We start from the raw sequence: 17,540 nt of genomic DNA on the forward strand, positions 1-17,540 counted from the left end.
ACACATAGGGTTTACTATTCTAAACTATAGTTATCTTCTCTCTTATTCTTCAGAACCAGCCTATACTTTGGTTTTTTTTCATTTTTTCTACTCTCTTGGCATACTTCGAACCCTTCTTGGAAGCAATCAACTCATCTACCTTCTTTAAAGCTTCTTCACGTTTTTTTAGCTTTTCGTTTAATTTCAATTCATGCTTATGACCCTTGGGCAAGAGAACACCTTTCATGAGGGTCTTTTTATTGTATTTCTCCTCGAAGAAAAGTTTCTTAGTGTTTTCGATCGGTGGTAAAAACTCTTCTACTCCATAACGCAGTGCCAACTTATATACGTCACTCATTCTTCTAAGTGAATATTTCGGATCATGAAATCGTTGTGTGACCGGATGTTTATTTGGCAGGAAAGGATTGGCATTAATGGCTTTAGTAGATGTAGACACTGGAGAATACTTGATTGAAGGGGGGTATCTTTGGAAAAAGGACTTCAATTTCAAAGGCAAACTATCAAAATACTGTTTGTATGACATGGAGTTTAGTTTAATGCACTAGTTGGTTTTCCTATTCTGTATAAATGGTTCACTTTATTTCGTATTTCACTTGCTCTTCCACTTTCACTTGTATCCCAGTCATTTTTTTTTTTTGTTTGAGAAAAAAGGAATATAAAAAGGCGCTACTATAAAGTACTTAATGATACTATAATTTAGAAGATTGACTTGATAAGACCGTTGTGTACCACCAGTCGATGGCTAGGGAGGATTCTAGACTCGAAACCATTTCCCACAATTGTTGAAGTAGCTTTTTGTTATGTGTATTGATTAGCTGGAGACAGATGTTCAACCAGCCGATCAAATGATGAGGATTGTTGATAAAGGCTATTTGTACAATCAGACATTCAATCAATACATTCTTCTTTTCTGGGTTTTTTACATTAACAATTCTGATATACGTCTCGTGCAAAGAGTCCCTAAGCAAATGCTTGTTATAATTATGTAGTGAGGGAAGTTGTGTGGATAGATGGCCGAATATAAGTAAAATTTGATTTGCGGACAATTTACCTGCAATAAATTGGTCCATCGACATCTTTAAATAGACGAGTATGCGGGATACTTGCCATTGTGCAACCTGTGAGGAATAAGAGGAGTCTATAGACAGTACAGTGATTGTCAATGTGTGTATAGATTCTTTGATTTCAATATCCAAGGTATTGCCCGTCTTCCCGCTAAAAAATACATCGAAATGCAGTAAAGGTTCGATAAACTCAGTAATAAACGGCAAACGAATGCGACACCCATAGTAATTAGTAATTTTGTTTAGAAAATTGATGTAAAACACTAATTTATTTGGATCTTGTTTGGTGTTGTTTCTTTTCATTAGTTCCAAAACTGTAGTGATTTTAGACAAGTCATCCATGACAATGAAATACGTTACTAAATTATCGTAAACATAATCGTAACTGGGAAAACCGACTGTCCCGATTTTTTGAGTCAATACGTGGACGTGGAAAAGGCTTAAACAGATCATAGAATAAAAAGTGTCTTTATGGTTAGGCAGTATTGTCATATTCATGGCGGATAATTCTTTTAACGCGAGGATTATCAGGATAAATACATTTTGGAACTTGAAATCTAGTTGTTGTTCTTTCAACGAAGCCACAGTATCGGACAAGTATCGACATATCCTTTCTAGTTTGCGTACTGAATTTACCAAAGTTGCCTCATTTGACCTCGTGATTGAACTGGTCAAGCAACTGGCCAAATGATTCAAGTTGGTTGATAAGACTGAATCAGTCGAAAAAATTTCCATCGGCTGCACAATGCCGTGTACATACTCTTCCAAAAGGTCCAATAGTTTCTCTGTGACCAAATTCCATGATACGTCAACTCCATGCAAAAGGGCGCTTCGGTTTGACTGATTAAAAAGTAAAGCTAATGCTATCAGAAGGCAATGCTGAATCGATAAATTAGCCCTGACAATGGCAGTATTCCATAGCTGCGCCCATATTGGTGAAAACAGTTGTAATTTCCAGTTTCTGTAATAAAGCGCAGTTTTGTTGCTGGATTCATCAATAAAATAGGCGTTGTTCAATTGTTTGAAGCTCGGGTATGTGACTAGTACACCATCCAAAACCATCAACTGTGAAAGGTTCCACGTGGCTCGGTGAGATTCGAAAACAGCATTCCAAACCAAGTAAAACTTCGAAATTGGGAGCGTGGGCTCAGAAACTTCCAGTTTCCAAAGGAAAACATCTTTGACGATGTGCAAAAGGCGTAGTGGTGGTAATTGGACAATGAACTGCGATCGGAAAAGTGCTCCGACCAAGCGATACAAAGTGTCGGGGGATTTGACTCTTGGGACGTAGTATACCACATTGGCCGCGATTTCGTCTAGCAGGCGTTGATCATACTGGATCCTCGTTTCGGAAGAGAGTGCAGTGATCAGATATTCGACGTCATGATCAAACATAATGTCCTAATGCCCTCTGTAAGTGCGGTTTTGCGCGCATACATGCGTATTCATATTTCCCTTTTGCATTTGTCTTCTTCGGTTTTCCTGGTAGAATTTCCCTTAATGGGAGAGTAGTAACAATGCAAAAAATGAAGAAAATTGAGAAAAAACAAAAAAGAAAAAAAAAAAAAAAAAAAAAAAGAGAGCTATGTAGGTTGATTGTGTTGTTCTATGTAGTGCCCTTTATTTTTCTTTGGATTTAAATTTACAGACACATTATATCTTGAGGTTTTTAGTCCCTTCTTGAGCCTGCTTCAAGTCTTGCCTTCTCTGAACGTCCCAGTTATACAATCGCGCGCAATTGACCTCCATTGTCGTGATATTTTCCCTCAAAAACTCTACGTCCTCGGTGGACACCGTTAAAGACTGTTCGGAATCCGCGAGTTTCTTCTTTAACAACTCTATGGCCTCGTCGATGGGATATTCCAGCATCACGTCTGCGCCAAGCCACAACCCAACTTTCAAATCCGCCCGATCTTCCGGTATATCAACCTGAGCCTTTGTGTAGAGCGTGTCGTTCAATTGGTAGTGCAACAGGATAGGTTCATCGCTCTCATCGCCCTCGTCGCTGTGATTGCGCAGACTTTGGCATATTTTTAATGTGTTTTCCAAGTCCGGGATTCTAGTCTTCAGCTGCTTTATCGTAGCCAATTTAGATTCCTGCATAAATTTGTACTTAGAAAGCCGTTCTTGGAACTTATTGAAGCACAATTCGAAGTCGCTTGGGTCCTTAATTATTTCGTTGACATTTTCGATGAATGGAGCCTGCGGTATGCCTCTGGCATTCTTTTCCGTGGAGTTGAACAGTGTGTCCATAATAACCGTAGTATCTGTTATATATGTGCGTACAGTTTTCTGCAGTAAATGTTGTCTACAATTTATAGCCTCTACAATAGTGTTAAACTAGATTTTTTCACTTTCTTTTCTGACCAGTTCTGCAAAATGATCGAAGAAACGAAACAAATCATGTGTTACCCGTCCTGCACAATCATGAGTGCCTGCGGTTTCCATATTGGAACGGCACCTTCCTTTTTTGGAAGTCACGTTCCTGCAGCGCGTTTCTTTTTTTTTTTTTTTTTTTTTTTTATTTTTCGGTTTTTTTCGCACGTTTCTTTTTGGTGAGCGAGAAAGCTCGTTGCCTCCTAATATAAAGGATGAGATGAGATGAGCAGTGCCGCAAATGAGGGATGTGTTTATTTGTTCATTGTCGTTTTGCGATTATCTTCGTTTTCATGTGTTAACTCATTCATTCATTCATTTACTCGTTCACGCACACGCAGCAGTTATTCCCTCGACGAGCGTTCACTTGTATCATATAGCATAGTTTACGTAGCAATGAATAAAAGCAGCAAGGCATTTCAGGTACCGAATAAGGTCATCACCAAGGAGGATATTACTCCCTTGTCCAGATCGCACACAAAGAAAGCGGACACTCGCGGGACAGCAGATGGTAAAAACACCACAGCCAGTGCAGTCGAGGCCACCCCAATCATCATCACCACTGCTCGTTCGATAGATACTGCCGGTTCACTATCTGAGAACGCCACCGAGGACGATGGCACCCAAAACGGAGATTTACACGATGATGACGATGATGACGACCTCGAAAGTACGCTCGGCTATAGTTCTGAGCCTGATCCTCTCTTCTCCCCATGCCACCAGCCTTCCTTCACCAACAGCACATTTAGTTACAGTGCGGACAATGAACTACCCATGGAGGAAAATCACAACAAGAATAATTTCCACGATAGCAGCGAGAGCAGTATCTTTCTACCACAGATACAGCAATCATTCTTTTTCGGCGACAATAGCAAGAGTGACGCAAATAATACGGACTTCTGGAAGGAAGTAAATGGCACTGCAGAAGAGGCCATTTGCCTGCAGGAGACAAGACAAAGAAAATGCTCCCTCGTGGCTCTGCATCCAGGCGACGCCACCACGAGTTCGAACGACACATTGGGAATAGAGGACTTCATCAAAGATGATATCAACAGTGCTGAAGCCATGGAACCCTCCCCATCTTCATCACCATCTTCCTCCCTTCTTGATAATTTGGACTACAATATCAAGTTATTGTGCTACAGAGACAATGAGGGCAAGTTCACCTTGAAAAAAAGGAAGTTTTTGAAGAATTCCCTGCGCTCATCCTCTGCAATTTCTAAAAAGTGGAAACCCTTGTCTAAAAGAGATAAGCTGTTGAAGAGGGCCATAAGAAGAAAGAGTGGTGTTTGCCAGACGTTATCAGCTGGTTTTGGTATCGGTGAATTCATGTTGTAATAACAGTACTATTAACAGTACAATAAATAGATTCTTTTTATACAGTGTTAGGGTAACTTGTTTTTGTAGGATTTGAAAAATATGTCATTATAAGATCTATATCTTTTACTATTTGGACAAGTTGGCTAATTTGATAGGCAATTGAATAAGAAGGAACTCTGTATCTCAACACATCACATGTCTACTCAATCCGGTATAGTCGCAGAACAAGCCTTGCTGCATTCTCTGAATGAAAATCTTTCAGCAGATGGCATCGTCATCATTATAGCCAAAATTTCCCCTGATTCTACCTCGGTACATCAAACGCAAGTCGCACGTAGCTTCGAGGAGCTGGTACAGTTGGCATCACAAGAAAGAGAACCGTTGTACATCTTCTATAAGCCGGAAGGGCTTGATAAGTACTTCTTTGTGTCATTCATCCCCGATGGTTCTCCGGTAAGATCAAGAATGCTTTATGCCTCGACGAAGAACACTCTGGCAAGACAGGTAGGTTCAAACTCTTTATCCACCGAACAGCCATTGATCACAGATGCACAGGACTTGGTGGATTTGAAAAATTTTGATAGTGCCCGTCCTGCTGGCCAGAATAAGCCCTTGACACATGATGAAGAAATGCAAATCGAAATCAATAAGCAACAGGCACTTTTAAGGAAAAACACATCCGTCAAGTTGGTTTCTCAGGACAGTGCTTCGCCTTTATCGTTAACTTTCAGGGTCAATTCTGAGAAACCTATCAATGAAATACTGGATAGCGAGGGTAAAAATTTAATCATATTTCAAATCGATCCCTCGAACGAAACCATCCAGATCGTGCAATCTGATACATGTCCCTCCGTAGATGAACTGTACATTGACTTGCCCGGGCCAAGTTACACGATTTTCAGGCAGGGTGATTCAAGTTTCTTTATCTACTCTTGTCCCTCTGGCAGCAAAGTCAAAGATAGAATGATATATGCTTCTAACAAGAATGGATTTATCAACTACTTGAAAAATGATCAAAAAATCGCATTTAGTAAAGTGGTAGAAATTGGCGATTTTGTGGAACTAGACAAGTCCTTACTTATGGCAACAAATAAAGAAGATAGCCTCGATCATGGATCCAATCCAGATCTCCCAAACAAAAGCAATTTGAAATTCAACAAACCAAAGGGCCCATTGAGGAAAAGAAGAACATAGAGATAGAAATGGCATCTATATATGTGTGACCAACAATACATACGTTTTTATTCTTCTAAATATGAAACTGAATGTTTTTCTAGGTTTGCTGGAATATATATTACACTGGCAAAAATTGTTATGCTATGCTATTTAATGTTCATTGTTTTTGCAGCTTGATAACCTCTCTTAAGGCGCCAAATGGATTTTTTTGGAAATCTTGATTGGTTAGGACCTGATTGAATCTTGCAGTTTCGTTAGCAGCCAATGCCTTTGCACCCTTTTGGTTCCTGATATTTGGCTGATTCTTTTTTATCCTAACAGAACCAGGTTCTATCTTTTTCAAGTTCATTTCCTTTGTGTCCACAAACCTTATTTTAGAATCCATGTCGATGTCATCATCGTTATTCATGTCTTTGCTACTATTTTCAATAATGCCCCGTAAATCCTTTTCTTGCTCCAAAGAAGTGAGCAGATCTTGCATTCTTGGTTTTAGTTCTTCTCTTAGCTTTCTTTTCCTACGTCTAATGGAAGATTTAGAAATACCATCAAAATTGGCAGCTATGCCATCGTTAAGTGTGGATTTCCCCTTCAAGTTAGATAAGAAAGTATTCTGTCTGTTAAGTAGCTTTTCCTTTTTAGTTTCTTTAGGTTGGTGCAGAAAGGCCCTTGGATCAGATTCTATGTCATAACTCTCGTCCAGAATGCCATTGTTCGCTACGTCTGGTCCAAAATTTTGACTATTTCTTGCACTTACTTTGCTTCTAAGCGTGTTTCTCTTCTTAGCAACCATTATCGCTTATCTATGCTTCTATATTCAATGGATTTCCTGTCTCTTATCTCTGCTCATCGAGTCTGTAATGCTTGAGTATGTAAAACATGAAAAATTTGCAGTGCGTCACCCCGTTCAGTTTCTCGCGCCGAATAACATTTTTTATACAGGAATATTTCACCTTGATAATGGCCGACATTTACGTTATTTACCTATTGTCCCTTCGCCTAGACCTACAAGAAACATTGCCTCAAGTGCCACCTTCATAAAGTTTATTTTCTATTATGTCCCAGTCGAACCCTATCTTACGTGGCCTCGCTATTACAACAGCCATAGCAGCTCTATCAGCCACCGGTTATGCTATCTACTTTGACTATCAAAGAAGAAATAGCCCGCAATTCAGGAAAGTGTTGAGACAAAGGGCCAAAGAGCAGGCCAAGATGGAAGAACAAGCTAAAACTCATGCTAAGGAAGTGAAGCTGCAAAAGGTTACCGAATTCTTATCCATGGAATTAGCCAAGGACCCCATCCCTAGTGATCCCTCCGAAAGAGAAGCTACATTTACCACCAACGTAGAAAATGGTGAAAGATTATCCATGCAACAAGGTAAGGAACTGGAAGCAGCCTCTAAGTTTTATAAAGCATTGACTGTATACCCTCAGCCAGCCGATTTATTGGGAATTTACCAAAGATCCATTCCTGAAGCCATTTACGAATATATTATATTAATGATTGCCATCTTGCCTCCTGCTAATGTGGCTTCTTTCGTTAAAGGAGTTGTTGGAAGCAAGGCCGAATCTGATGCGGTTGCTGAAGCTAACGATATCGATGACTGAGAGTAACATTTTGCTTGCTTTTTTTCTCCGTTTTTGTTTCTTTTACTCTGTATATAGCCCTATATAATTACATCATTTCTCTAGCCTAAATCTTGTTATATATACCAAGCTTTTTGGAAAGCTAAGGATAAAAACAATTCTTTTCATTAGATGTATTTTTTCATCGTATTAGGTGTAATATATATATATATGTATATATATATATATATATAATATATATGTAGTATACACACGTGGACGACCATTAACGAATGTTGTATATGCTTATGCGGAACCTTTGTACTCTCTTAAAATAACAGGGACAGATGAAGGTGGCAAAGCGCCGAATTCAGTGATCACTTTTTTAATATATTCTGGTGGTGTTAAATCGTATAAGATGTTGACAATATTTAACGAAGGTAACTCTTGCCAACCATCCAAAATATTTTTGCTGTTGCTGTCTTCTTCATTACTGGCGTCCTTGCTTTCTCCTTCAGATCCTTTCTTACCGCCAATTTTATTACCCTTTGGCTTATTCTCCATTGCTAGCTTTTTCTTTTCAAATTTTCTTTCTTTGATAAATTGGTTTAATAACGCACCTTTATTACCGCGTCTCTCGACTGGATTTTCGTAATCTATATTAACCAGGTCATTTGGATCTGCCAGTTCATTAAATGTGACACTATCCAATTGTACTCTTTGTGAAAACTTCAAACTTTCGCAGCAGACTAATACAGGTATATTTCTTCTCTTAGCGCTCATAGCCAACATTGCTGTCCCAGCTCTTGAATATAGGAACCCATTAGATAGGATAGAATGGGCTCCTAAAAACACATAGTCCACATCCATATTGAATATCGTATCCAAACTTGTAATAAGTGCATACATAACATTGACACCAGCATTTCTTAAAGTTTCTGCCATTTTCCGCCCTTCAAATAGTGGTCTCGAATCGACGACAATCACTTTGATGTTTTTCTTTAAACTGATTGCATTATGCAGTAACAGTTCAGTTAGAACCTTTGATGAACCATATGTCACAATAGTAGTAGATTCTTCAATTTGTGTAGAGGCATTGTCTATAATTAGTTGATCAGCCAGTTCGATTTTTTCTTTAGCAAACTGCCCAATTTTCTCACAAAGGTCTTTTTTGGCGGCTTTGTCGGGGGTAGATGGGTCAATTAATGAAATTTCTTGCTTTAACCATCTGATAGCATTACCCATAGTAACACTTAAAGGTCTAGCTTTTTTCAAAAGATCAATCTGGTGTGACAAATAACTTGTTAAGTTACGTGACAAGGTAGTTCCCTTAGGTGTTTGATAGTCTTTGATAACAATTTGGAAAACCTCTAGCATGGCTATGCAACGTGGGATGGATCCCACGATTTTATAGTGTGCTAGATGAGAAGTTAATAATAATATCGACGGATGGATAAGGTCTTTATTCAATAAAAGTTCCTTAACAGACGATATCAAGCTGGAGTTGTCAAATGATTGTTCTAACACGGTAGGGATCACTGACGATATACCGGGAATGACATTAAACTCACCAGCCTCTAACGAGATAGATGCCAATGTCTTGGCAACATCAGAAGCGTTTGATGAAGCAATCTCTTGTTGTATAGCTGTTGGAGTATTTGTTGACGCAGAACTGGTACCGGCAGAGAGTGCTGCAGAAGAGGCAGGAAGAGTCGTTGTTGTTGAAGCTGGAGCTGATGCAGATACAGTAGACGACGCGTTTGGACCCACGGGCATCAAGGAAGAAGCCGTTAATACGTTAGATCCTGATAATGCACTAGCCACCACGGGGACCATCAACCCAGCAGCGGTGATTCGCGAAGTTTTTGGAGATGATACTGCACTGGTTAAAGCTAAAATTGTCGCTCTTCTTTCTTCAGTAGTTTCCAGATGACCAAAAAGTGTGCTCTTTTTCACGTTTCGTTCATTTTGTTTTTTTTTATTGGCATTTTTTTGCTTTTGCTCTCTTTTCTGTTGTTGCTCACGTTGTAGTTGTTTCTTCTCTTTTTTCATTTGTGCTTGTTGTTGCTGTTGTTCAATGGATATACCATTAGCCTGCTTCATTGCAGCTCTCTTTGCAGCTTTTTCTTGTTTCTTTAGTTCTTTTAGCTCCTTGTTTGTTAATTTCTTTTCTCCATTAGCTGCAGCTGTAGTTGTTGGAGTAGCTTGTTTAGCTTTACTTGGCGGTGTAGCCGACCTAGATTTGGCTTCCGATTCGCTCATAGCAATTTGATTATCGACGCTTCTTTGACAACGTATTTCTTACGTGGTGAAAATAAGATCTTATGCACTTACGCTGATTATCTATAGCTGGTGATGCCTTGTTGTAGAATACTCATTTTCACTAAACTCGAAAAAAAAAAATTGAAAAATTGGAAAAAAGCGAGAGGTACTGAAAATTGTGAAGAGATTCCCGGGTAAATATAAACATAATTAATACAATAATAGCAATATATGTGACGAACTGTGTTCTACTTTTTAGTATTTACAGGTATGTTTATTTATATATTTCCTATGGGGTGTTTTGGTACTATTTTTCCTCTTTTTCGGTGGATTCCTGAGGAGGTGGTGTTTCCAACAGTCCCAACGCTTTCAAATGCGTGTCGTATGGATCGCTGGATTCACTTAATGCATTTTGATATTGGCGTATAAATTCTTGCAATTCTAGATATTGAGCATTGTGTTGATCGATGTCCAATAATGTTCTTGCAATAAGGTATATCCCCTCGTATTTGCTTAGCAAGTCCTTTAGTTCCGCGCCACTTGATGAATTGGGGATATCTGGTAAACTAATATCTACAGGTTGCAAGCCCGTCAGCTCTGGGGTAAATCCAATCTGTCTACCTAATGTTGCAACAAGAATATTTGCTAGTCCAGTATTATTTTTTCTATTTAATACCTTTTTCCAAGCAACCTGCAGTTTCCTCTGAGCAATTTCTGCATCTTTATAGTCTTTCAACCTATTTCGATGCAAAGCACACATGATATTAGTATTAAAAAAATGCTCGATATCAAATACGGATGGATTTTGCGCTTTGAGAAACTTGTGCTCAATACCATATAAGAGTCCTACCATGTGCGCATATTTACCGATTTTGAAAAATGACGCAGTCAACATCTTTTGAACATGAATTGGTGAGATGTACGTCCAAATAGCGCGCTTTCTTATGGAGGTCCCTGTCCATTCTTTGAACCAATCTAGTAGTTCTGTCGAGTTGGGTTCAACCGAATAAATAAAATCATTTAACGTTTGCTTCGACAGTGGCTTTACGGGAGGTCTCGGTTGTAATGGTTCCCTTGTTTTTGGATCCCTAATATCTTTAGTTAACAATATCTGAGCATTCTTGGGACGGTAAATGAATGGTTTTAGTTTCGCATCTGTCTTGTGGTATATCAAGAATTCATCCAGCTTTGCTTTCGCAATTTCGCCGGTAGATGCAAAACGTCTCCAAACTGTACTTCTGAACATTTTCTTGTTGGTCGTTGCTCGGTGCAATGCCCTTATCAACAGTATTGGTCCCTCATTAATCACCACTGTTATGGTTCCCATTTTCTTAATAAGAAAGGTTTAGCTTTTTTTCAGCACATTTTCTATTACCCTGCATGGTGAGTATCAAATAAGTGCCAATAAATTGGGTATGAATACAACTAAATACATTGACAAAGTGTTCACAACGCATCGAAGCGCTAGACTTGCAAATGTGATGAGGATATATGATATTTTTGGGATATTTTATTTGTTCTTATATATTAAGTAGTTGATGTTGTCACTGACTATACCGAGACCAAATTATTTATCGAGCACATCAGCGTCGTACTTTTGCTTGAACCAAGAGACGGTGTCTTCCTTAGTTGTCTTGTGGGAGTTACCAACAGTACCCTTACATCTCTTTCTTCTAGTGACTCTAGCACCTGGTCTGTTCATGACGACATAGAAATCCATACCGAAAATACCGATGGATGGGTCATACTTGATACCCAAGTCAATGTGTTCGTCAATACCGAAACCGAAGTTACCGGTAGCAGAGAAGTTTCTGTCTCTCAATTGGTATTCCTTGACCTTCAAACCTCTTTCCAAAATTTCTTCAGCCTTTGGACCTCTGACGGTAACGTGAACAGCAATTTTTTCGTTTCTTCTGATACCGAAAGTTCTGACAGTGTATCTGGCCTTGGATTGAACTGGAGTTTGACCAGATAATTGTTCTAAAACCTTGGAGGCTCTGGTTAATCTGTCACCAGATTCACCAACGGAGATGTTCAAGACCAATTTCTCGATCTTCAAATCACGCATAGGGTTTTGGGCTTTAGTAGACATCTTGGACGCGTATTTTTGTATATGTTGGGCTTTCAAGGGTAACTGATGCTAAACGTTATAATACACGAAATGAATGCCTCTCTTAACAGTATACTTCTTTAATGATGAGTTATGTCCAAGTTTCAATTTGGTATCCTAGCTTCGCTATTCGCAGAGCGGGTTCCAAAAGATCTTCGGATAAAAATAAAAAGAAGGCGGTGAAAACAAAAAGAATATTAAAAAAAGTAATGTATGGGTTCTCGTTGTACGGATGTTTAAAATGTCCTGAAAAATACCAATTAGACGGTTCTGTGCTTGTTATATATAGATGTCTATACGACTCAACATATGTATGTTGCTGCATTTTAGAAAAAAATTAGGCATTAAACATTAGGCTACACAGGAAATAATGTTTCCTATCAAAAGAGTTCTAACTTGAATTGTTCCTTCACAATTAAAAAAAATAAAAGAGTACATATTTAGGAGGGGGAAGAGATATTGATAATAGACTAAAGTAAGGAGTGAGGAGAGGGCAAAATACAATAATAGATGAAAAAAAAAATAGGAAAATAAAACAATTTTTTCAGAGTGAGGGAACAGAAATGATTATCTGTCCACGCATTAATTAAAAGAGATTAATTAGTATGGTAACTTGTTCTTTTCTGCTGGTTTTTTTTTTTTTGTTTCTAATAGATTGTTGATTTATTTTGATTAAGCTGTTGTTTGTTGGGGAAGAGACTCACTTTGCTGGTGTCCGACTTGTTCATGTTCTTCAACAGCACCTTCTTCTTCTTGTTCAGGTTCTTCAATTTGTCCATCTTCTTGTTCGTCTTCGGACCACCTGCCTTGACCGTCTTCCTCTTCCTCTTCTTCGCCTTCTTCAGGTTCGAAGTCTTCGTAATCCTGCTTGAAACTTAAAGTAGGCTTGACTTGGGCAGAGTCTAGTGTCCATTCATTCAGTGCGCTTTCAGCATCAATAATGATTTGTTTAGAGGCTTCATACCCATCGTAAGCAGGCCTGGTTTCACCTGGAGTGACAGGAGAGTCGTCCAATAGTTCCAAGAGAGCCTTACCGTAACCAGCGATTAAAGCAATTTTCTCTGAATGTTCGATGATGGAGTCAAATTGGTAGTTGAAAGCAGCTCTCAACTTTGACCTTGTGATATTAGATAATTGAGCTTCAGCGACCAAAGATTCAGCCTCAGCACGCACCAATTCTTGTTCCAAGACCTCAATCTTAGGTGATTGAGGATCTTTGTATTTCAAGTAGGCGATTTTGTCGGTGATCTTGTCCTTACGGTCTCTAGATGGTTGAACAGAACCTTCGATATCTCTGATGGACTTTAGAGTCAATCTGTATTGGTCATAACGATCGATAAATTGGTCGTCTAATTCACTAACTTCATAGATCAAGACACCTAATTTATCAGTGATGTCGGAAACATCGTCATCGTTTTCCAACCCCCAAATAGACAATTGCTTAGCAGCGTCACGTCTTTCGTTGGCTGTCAATTCCATGGACCTCAAAACATTCTTTTCAATCTTAACCAATTGAGACAACTTTCTGGATAATTCTGGGCCAAAAGCTCCAGCAGCACTTCTCCTAAAGCTGTAAGCTAGACCACCCTTCCCAAAGAATCTACCTTTGGTTGTAGATGGTGGTGGCGGTGGGTTCTGTAATTGAGAGGCGGTAGGTGCCCTGGAATTTCTTAAAGAGTAAGTTCTGTGCATACTATATACTTGATGCTGATATATTCTTCACTTTGCAATACTGCTAACAATGGAAAAGTATAGGTAAATAAATGTGCAGATGCAGATGTGAGACAAATTTTCTTTCTTGGGTTGGGATAATCAACGCATTGTACCCAAACGACGGGAAACAAGGAAGGATGCAGAATGAGCACTTGTTATTTATAAAAAGACACGGGAGGGGGAATCCCGTCTTTCGTCCGTCGGAGCCAAAGAGATGAGCCAAAGCAGAAAAACAGGGGACGCCGCCCTTCTTCCGTCCCGTGCGTGAGGGGGGCGCGGCCATTCGGTTTTTGCAATATGACCTGTGGGCCAAAAATCGAAAAAAAAAAAAATAAGAGGCGGCTGCGGAATTTTATAAGACAAGCGCAGGGCCAAAGAAAAAATAATAATTGACGTGGCTGAACAACAGTCTCTCCCCACCCCTTTCCAAAAAGGGGAATGAAATACGAGTTCTTTTTCCCAATTGGTAAATATTCAACAAGAGACGCGCAGTACGTAACATGCGAATTGCGTAATTCACGGCGATAACGTAGTATTTAGATTTAGTATAATTTGAACCGATGTATTTATTTGTCTGATTGATTTATGTATTCAAACTGTGTAAGTTTATTTATTTGCAACAATAATTCGTTTGAGTACACTACTAATGGCTTATTGTTTGGCATTTGTAGCGGCAGTCAATTGCGCTTGTTTGATCAAACTTTCCGGAGCATCAAAGACGGGCAGTTTCAGTTCAATTAGTCTGATCACCGAGTTTTTCTGGAACTCTGAATCAGTGGTTAAGGCATCCCACTCACCCGTAGTGGCGATCTTGTGATTTTCGTACTTTTTCGCACCAAATGCGGGCAACAGGGCGAGGTGATCCCAGGTCTGGATTTCGTTGTACTCTGCGTGAGGCCCATGAATCAGCTTTTCGATAGTGTAGCCGTCGTTGTTAAGGACAAAAAGATACGGCTTTAACCCCCATCTGATCATGGTGGAGATTTCTTGGACGGTTAACTGCAAAGACCCGTCACCTATGAATAAGATGACTCTCTTGTTGGGGTCAATCTCCTCAGCGGCAAAGGCAGCACCTAAAGTTGCTCCTGTTGTAAAACCGATGGACCCCCACAACACCTGCGAGATACCGTAGGCGTCCTTAGGAAAGATAGTTTGATTGATACCGAAGGCAGACGTGCCGGTCTCGGAAATGATAACATCACCTTCTTGCAAGAATTTGGACAATTCGTTCCACAACCACTCTTGTTTCAAGGGCGTGCTAGCAGGTACACCTTTGTTTGCGGGAGTTTTGGTTGGTACGGGAACGCTCTTGTAGCCCTTAACAACATCGGGAATAACCTTCAGTAAGTTTTGTAGTGCAAATTTCATTTGTACACCGAGGAACGTAGCGTTCTTCACCTTTACGTAATCGGAATGAAACTCCACTACATTTTTAGTCTTGTAGGAGTAGGAAAACGAACCTGTGTTAAAATCAGAGAGCAAAGCACCGACCGAAAGGATCAAATCAGCCGACTCAACGGCCTGTTTCACGTCTTGTTTGGACAGCGTTCCCACATAAACACCGCCATATCTGGGATGCTGTTCATCTATTGACCCTTTACCTAGAGGTGTCACAAAAGCTGGGAATTGCGTCAAATCAATTAACTTCTGGGTTTCTTTTTTAACGTTGTGCCTAGAAGCACAGGCATCCGATAGTATAACAGGGTTTTTCGAATTCTGGATCAATTCTAGTACGGTATCAATAACTTCCTTTTCAGCTTCGGGATCGTTAGGTTTTAATGATAGATCAATCGGTTTTTCCAAAAGAGAACCAGGAACCTTTAGATCTACCAAATTCGCTGGCAACCCCAAGTAGCTAGGCCTTTGTGTTATAAATGTTGTCCTGATCAACCTATCGATTTCTGAAGGGGCTGTAGCAATGTCTGTAATCATTGATGTAGTTTCTGAGATATTGGCGGACATTCTGTGAAAAACGGTAAAATCACCGTTACCCAAGGTATGATGCAACAACAATTGCTTAGCCTGAGCGGAGATAGAGGGGACACCAACAACATGCAGTACACCGACGTGTTCTGCATACGATCCTGCAATACCATTCAAGGCGGATAATTCACCTACGCCAAAAGTAGTTACCAGCACAGATAAACCCTTGATGCGTGCGTAACCATCGGCGGCATAGGCGGCGTTCAGCTCATTTGCATTACCAGCCCATCTCAATCCATCTACCTCGTAAATCTTGTCCAATAGGGACAAGTTGAAGTCGCCTGGTAGCCCAAAAATGGTGTTAACATTAACTTGCTTCAATCTTTCAAATAAGTATTTTCCAAGAGTAATTTCAGACATTTTGTTGGCAATATGTTTTTGCTATATTACGTGGGTTTTTTATTTATACTGTATATAAAAGAGGACTGCAATAGCACAAGATTAAGATAGAATGGCTTCAAACAGCCGCCTTTTATACATATTGGTAAAAGCTCGCGAATCGCACCATATCCCTTATCCTGTAATCAAATCGATCTAGGTGCAGATACAGATCAATTCATAAAAAGAAATTGAAGCACCAGTTTATCACTACTACACTATCTTTTTCTTTTTTTTTTTTTTTTGCGAAGTTTCGCCCTTTGTTCAATATCACTTGATAAGTTGTGGGCTTTTTCTGTCACTCATTCGGCTTAAAAAGTATTCGTTCTTTTGTGTTTTATGAAAAGGGAACGTGATATAAAAAAACATCCTTTGGTGTGGGACATGGGCTTTTGTTTAGAGAATGGTTATCACTACCGCCCCCACCCTTGAAAGCCACAGAAAATGAAAAAGTATGTGAATAAGGTGTGAACTCTATAACATTTTGGCCAAATGCCACAGCCGATCTGCATATTCCAATGGACATAATGCAACAACAATTGATGTCACATTCTCTTACACACTTCGATTGGTCCGTACGTAGTACTTTTTACATAACTGACTCAGGCGTTTCCTTCATTGAAATGCTCATCTATTGCCAAGTACATAGAATCCACAGTGCATAGGTTTATGAGATGCTTGGAAGATGTACGATCGCCTGCACTATATTAGTATATTTTTTCAGGCTTTACAAAACCAGAAAGAAATTACCGACTGTAATACTTAATTTCCATGATTTTAATCGTATGGTCCGTGAGGAAAGAGGAATTTTAGGTAAAAAAAAACCTTTGTCTATCAAAACATAAAAGAAAAGAAAAAAATTAAATTGAATAAGTCAGCTTTTTAGCATGACCACAGTAATAATAGTAATACGATATCAGCATGAGCTGCTAAACATTAAGAATTTTTGAATTGTGTTCGCTGGTAAGAGAAAATAGGGTAGCATTAGTTGCGAGATGGAAAATTAAAATATGCGTCATAAGGTATTTTCGACGTTGAAGATTAGGGGTTGCAAGTCCGAGAACTAAACTGCCTTCACGACGTCAAACTTATTGTATGGTGACAATAAAACGAATTCAAGAAGCCAGAGATGATGAGGAACCGATGACGAGGCACATGGGGATAGAACCTCCGTTATCTCCATTCCGCGTTGAGCAGCTCTCCTGCGTGCTTTCACAGAGACCCTAAGCCAAGACCGCGGACGGCCCTCTTTTTCAAGGGGATCACCGGTAAGGGGCCAAGCGGTGAAATTGCGTATTGTTTCCTCCTATCAATGATGAGTACGTCGCCGATCCAGAAGGGTTATTATTGTCATTGCCAGTACTATTCGTATGCTGAAAAAGTATAGTTCACTTCACCCTCTGGCTGCAGGCTAGCCTAGCCGATAATGCCCCCGACTCCCTCAACAGGTAGAATTTGTAAGGATTCGACGTAGCCTGGACACATTGTGCATTTATCGTATCCCCTACTGCTACACGTATAAGAAGTCGTTGCTTTACCTCTATTCCAGAACTCAATCTTGTCGTTACTTGCCCTTATTAAAAAAATCCTTCTCT

General features: G+C 39.6%; 12 protein-coding genes and 1 non-coding gene across 13 annotated transcripts; 4 read left to right on the plus strand and 9 right to left on the minus strand.

Moving 5' to 3' along the window:
* Positions 1–49: 49 nt before the first annotated feature.
* MRPL25 (mitochondrial 54S ribosomal protein YmL25) lies at positions 50–523 on the minus strand (the record flags this gene model as incomplete). Its single annotated transcript, NM_001181205.1, has 1 exon — positions 50–523. One exon carries the CDS (start codon positions 521–523, stop codon positions 50–52), a length of 474 nt encoding a protein of 157 aa, NP_011590.1.
* A 166-nt stretch (positions 524–689) lies between these two features.
* On the minus strand, positions 690–2,459 carry PEX8 (Pex8p; the record flags this gene model as incomplete). The annotated part of the gene is made up of 1 exon (NM_001181206.1): positions 690–2,459. The coding sequence occupies one exon, from the start codon at positions 2,457–2,459 to the stop codon at positions 690–692; it is 1,770 nt and encodes a 589-aa protein (NP_011591.1).
* A 258-nt stretch (positions 2,460–2,717) lies between these two features.
* Positions 2,718–3,317, minus strand: PAC10 (tubulin-binding prefolding complex subunit PAC10; the record flags this gene model as incomplete). The annotated part of the gene is made up of 1 exon (NM_001181207.3): positions 2,718–3,317. One exon carries the CDS (start codon positions 3,315–3,317, stop codon positions 2,718–2,720), a length of 600 nt encoding a protein of 199 aa, NP_011592.3.
* A 348-nt stretch (positions 3,318–3,665) lies between these two features.
* YGR079W (uncharacterized protein) lies at positions 3,666–4,778 on the plus strand (the record flags this gene model as incomplete). Its single annotated transcript, NM_001181208.1, has 1 exon — positions 3,666–4,778. The coding sequence occupies one exon, from the start codon at positions 3,666–3,668 to the stop codon at positions 4,776–4,778; it is 1,113 nt and encodes a 370-aa protein (NP_011593.1).
* A 177-nt stretch (positions 4,779–4,955) lies between these two features.
* TWF1 (twinfilin TWF1) lies at positions 4,956–5,954 on the plus strand (the record flags this gene model as incomplete). The annotated part of the gene is made up of 1 exon (NM_001181209.3): positions 4,956–5,954. The coding sequence occupies one exon, from the start codon at positions 4,956–4,958 to the stop codon at positions 5,952–5,954; it is 999 nt and encodes a 332-aa protein (NP_011594.3).
* A 139-nt stretch (positions 5,955–6,093) lies between these two features.
* On the minus strand, positions 6,094–6,726 carry SLX9 (Slx9p; the record flags this gene model as incomplete). Its single annotated transcript, NM_001181210.3, has 1 exon — positions 6,094–6,726. One exon carries the CDS (start codon positions 6,724–6,726, stop codon positions 6,094–6,096), a length of 633 nt encoding a protein of 210 aa, NP_011595.3.
* Positions 6,727–6,989: 263 nt separating this feature from the next.
* On the plus strand, positions 6,990–7,541 carry TOM20 (TOM complex receptor protein TOM20; the record flags this gene model as incomplete). Its single annotated transcript, NM_001181211.1, has 1 exon — positions 6,990–7,541. One exon carries the CDS (start codon positions 6,990–6,992, stop codon positions 7,539–7,541), a length of 552 nt encoding a protein of 183 aa, NP_011596.1.
* Positions 7,542–7,805: 264 nt separating this feature from the next.
* GCD2 (translation initiation factor eIF2B subunit delta) lies at positions 7,806–9,761 on the minus strand (the record flags this gene model as incomplete). The annotated part of the gene is made up of 1 exon (NM_001181212.1): positions 7,806–9,761. The coding sequence occupies one exon, from the start codon at positions 9,759–9,761 to the stop codon at positions 7,806–7,808; it is 1,956 nt and encodes a 651-aa protein (NP_011597.1).
* Positions 9,762–10,068: 307 nt separating this feature from the next.
* On the minus strand, positions 10,069–11,088 carry MRP13 (mitochondrial 37S ribosomal protein YmS-A; the record flags this gene model as incomplete). Its single annotated transcript, NM_001181213.3, has 1 exon — positions 10,069–11,088. The coding sequence occupies one exon, from the start codon at positions 11,086–11,088 to the stop codon at positions 10,069–10,071; it is 1,020 nt and encodes a 339-aa protein (NP_011598.3).
* A 240-nt stretch (positions 11,089–11,328) lies between these two features.
* Positions 11,329–11,853, minus strand: RPL11B (60S ribosomal protein uL5 RPL11B; the record flags this gene model as incomplete). Its single annotated transcript, NM_001181214.1, has 1 exon — positions 11,329–11,853. One exon carries the CDS (start codon positions 11,851–11,853, stop codon positions 11,329–11,331), a length of 525 nt encoding a protein of 174 aa, NP_011599.1.
* Positions 11,854–12,543: 690 nt separating this feature from the next.
* Positions 12,544–13,563, minus strand: PIL1 (lipid-binding protein PIL1; the record flags this gene model as incomplete). Its single annotated transcript, NM_001181215.3, has 1 exon — positions 12,544–13,563. One exon carries the CDS (start codon positions 13,561–13,563, stop codon positions 12,544–12,546), a length of 1,020 nt encoding a protein of 339 aa, NP_011600.3.
* A 237-nt stretch (positions 13,564–13,800) lies between these two features.
* Positions 13,801–14,105, plus strand: SUT125. Its single transcript, NR_188206.1, has one exon. It is a non-coding gene; the product is annotated as an SUT125 (non-coding RNA).
* A 130-nt stretch (positions 14,106–14,235) lies between these two features.
* Positions 14,236–15,927, minus strand: PDC6 (indolepyruvate decarboxylase 6; the record flags this gene model as incomplete). Its single annotated transcript, NM_001181216.3, has 1 exon — positions 14,236–15,927. The coding sequence occupies one exon, from the start codon at positions 15,925–15,927 to the stop codon at positions 14,236–14,238; it is 1,692 nt and encodes a 563-aa protein (NP_011601.3).
* Between the last annotated feature and the right edge of the window lie 1,613 nt (positions 15,928–17,540).

This window comes from Saccharomyces cerevisiae, chromosome VII (assembly GCF_000146045.2).
Source record: "Saccharomyces cerevisiae S288C chromosome VII, complete sequence".
NCBI classification, from domain to species: Eukaryota; Fungi; Ascomycota; class Saccharomycetes; order Saccharomycetales; family Saccharomycetaceae; genus Saccharomyces; species Saccharomyces cerevisiae.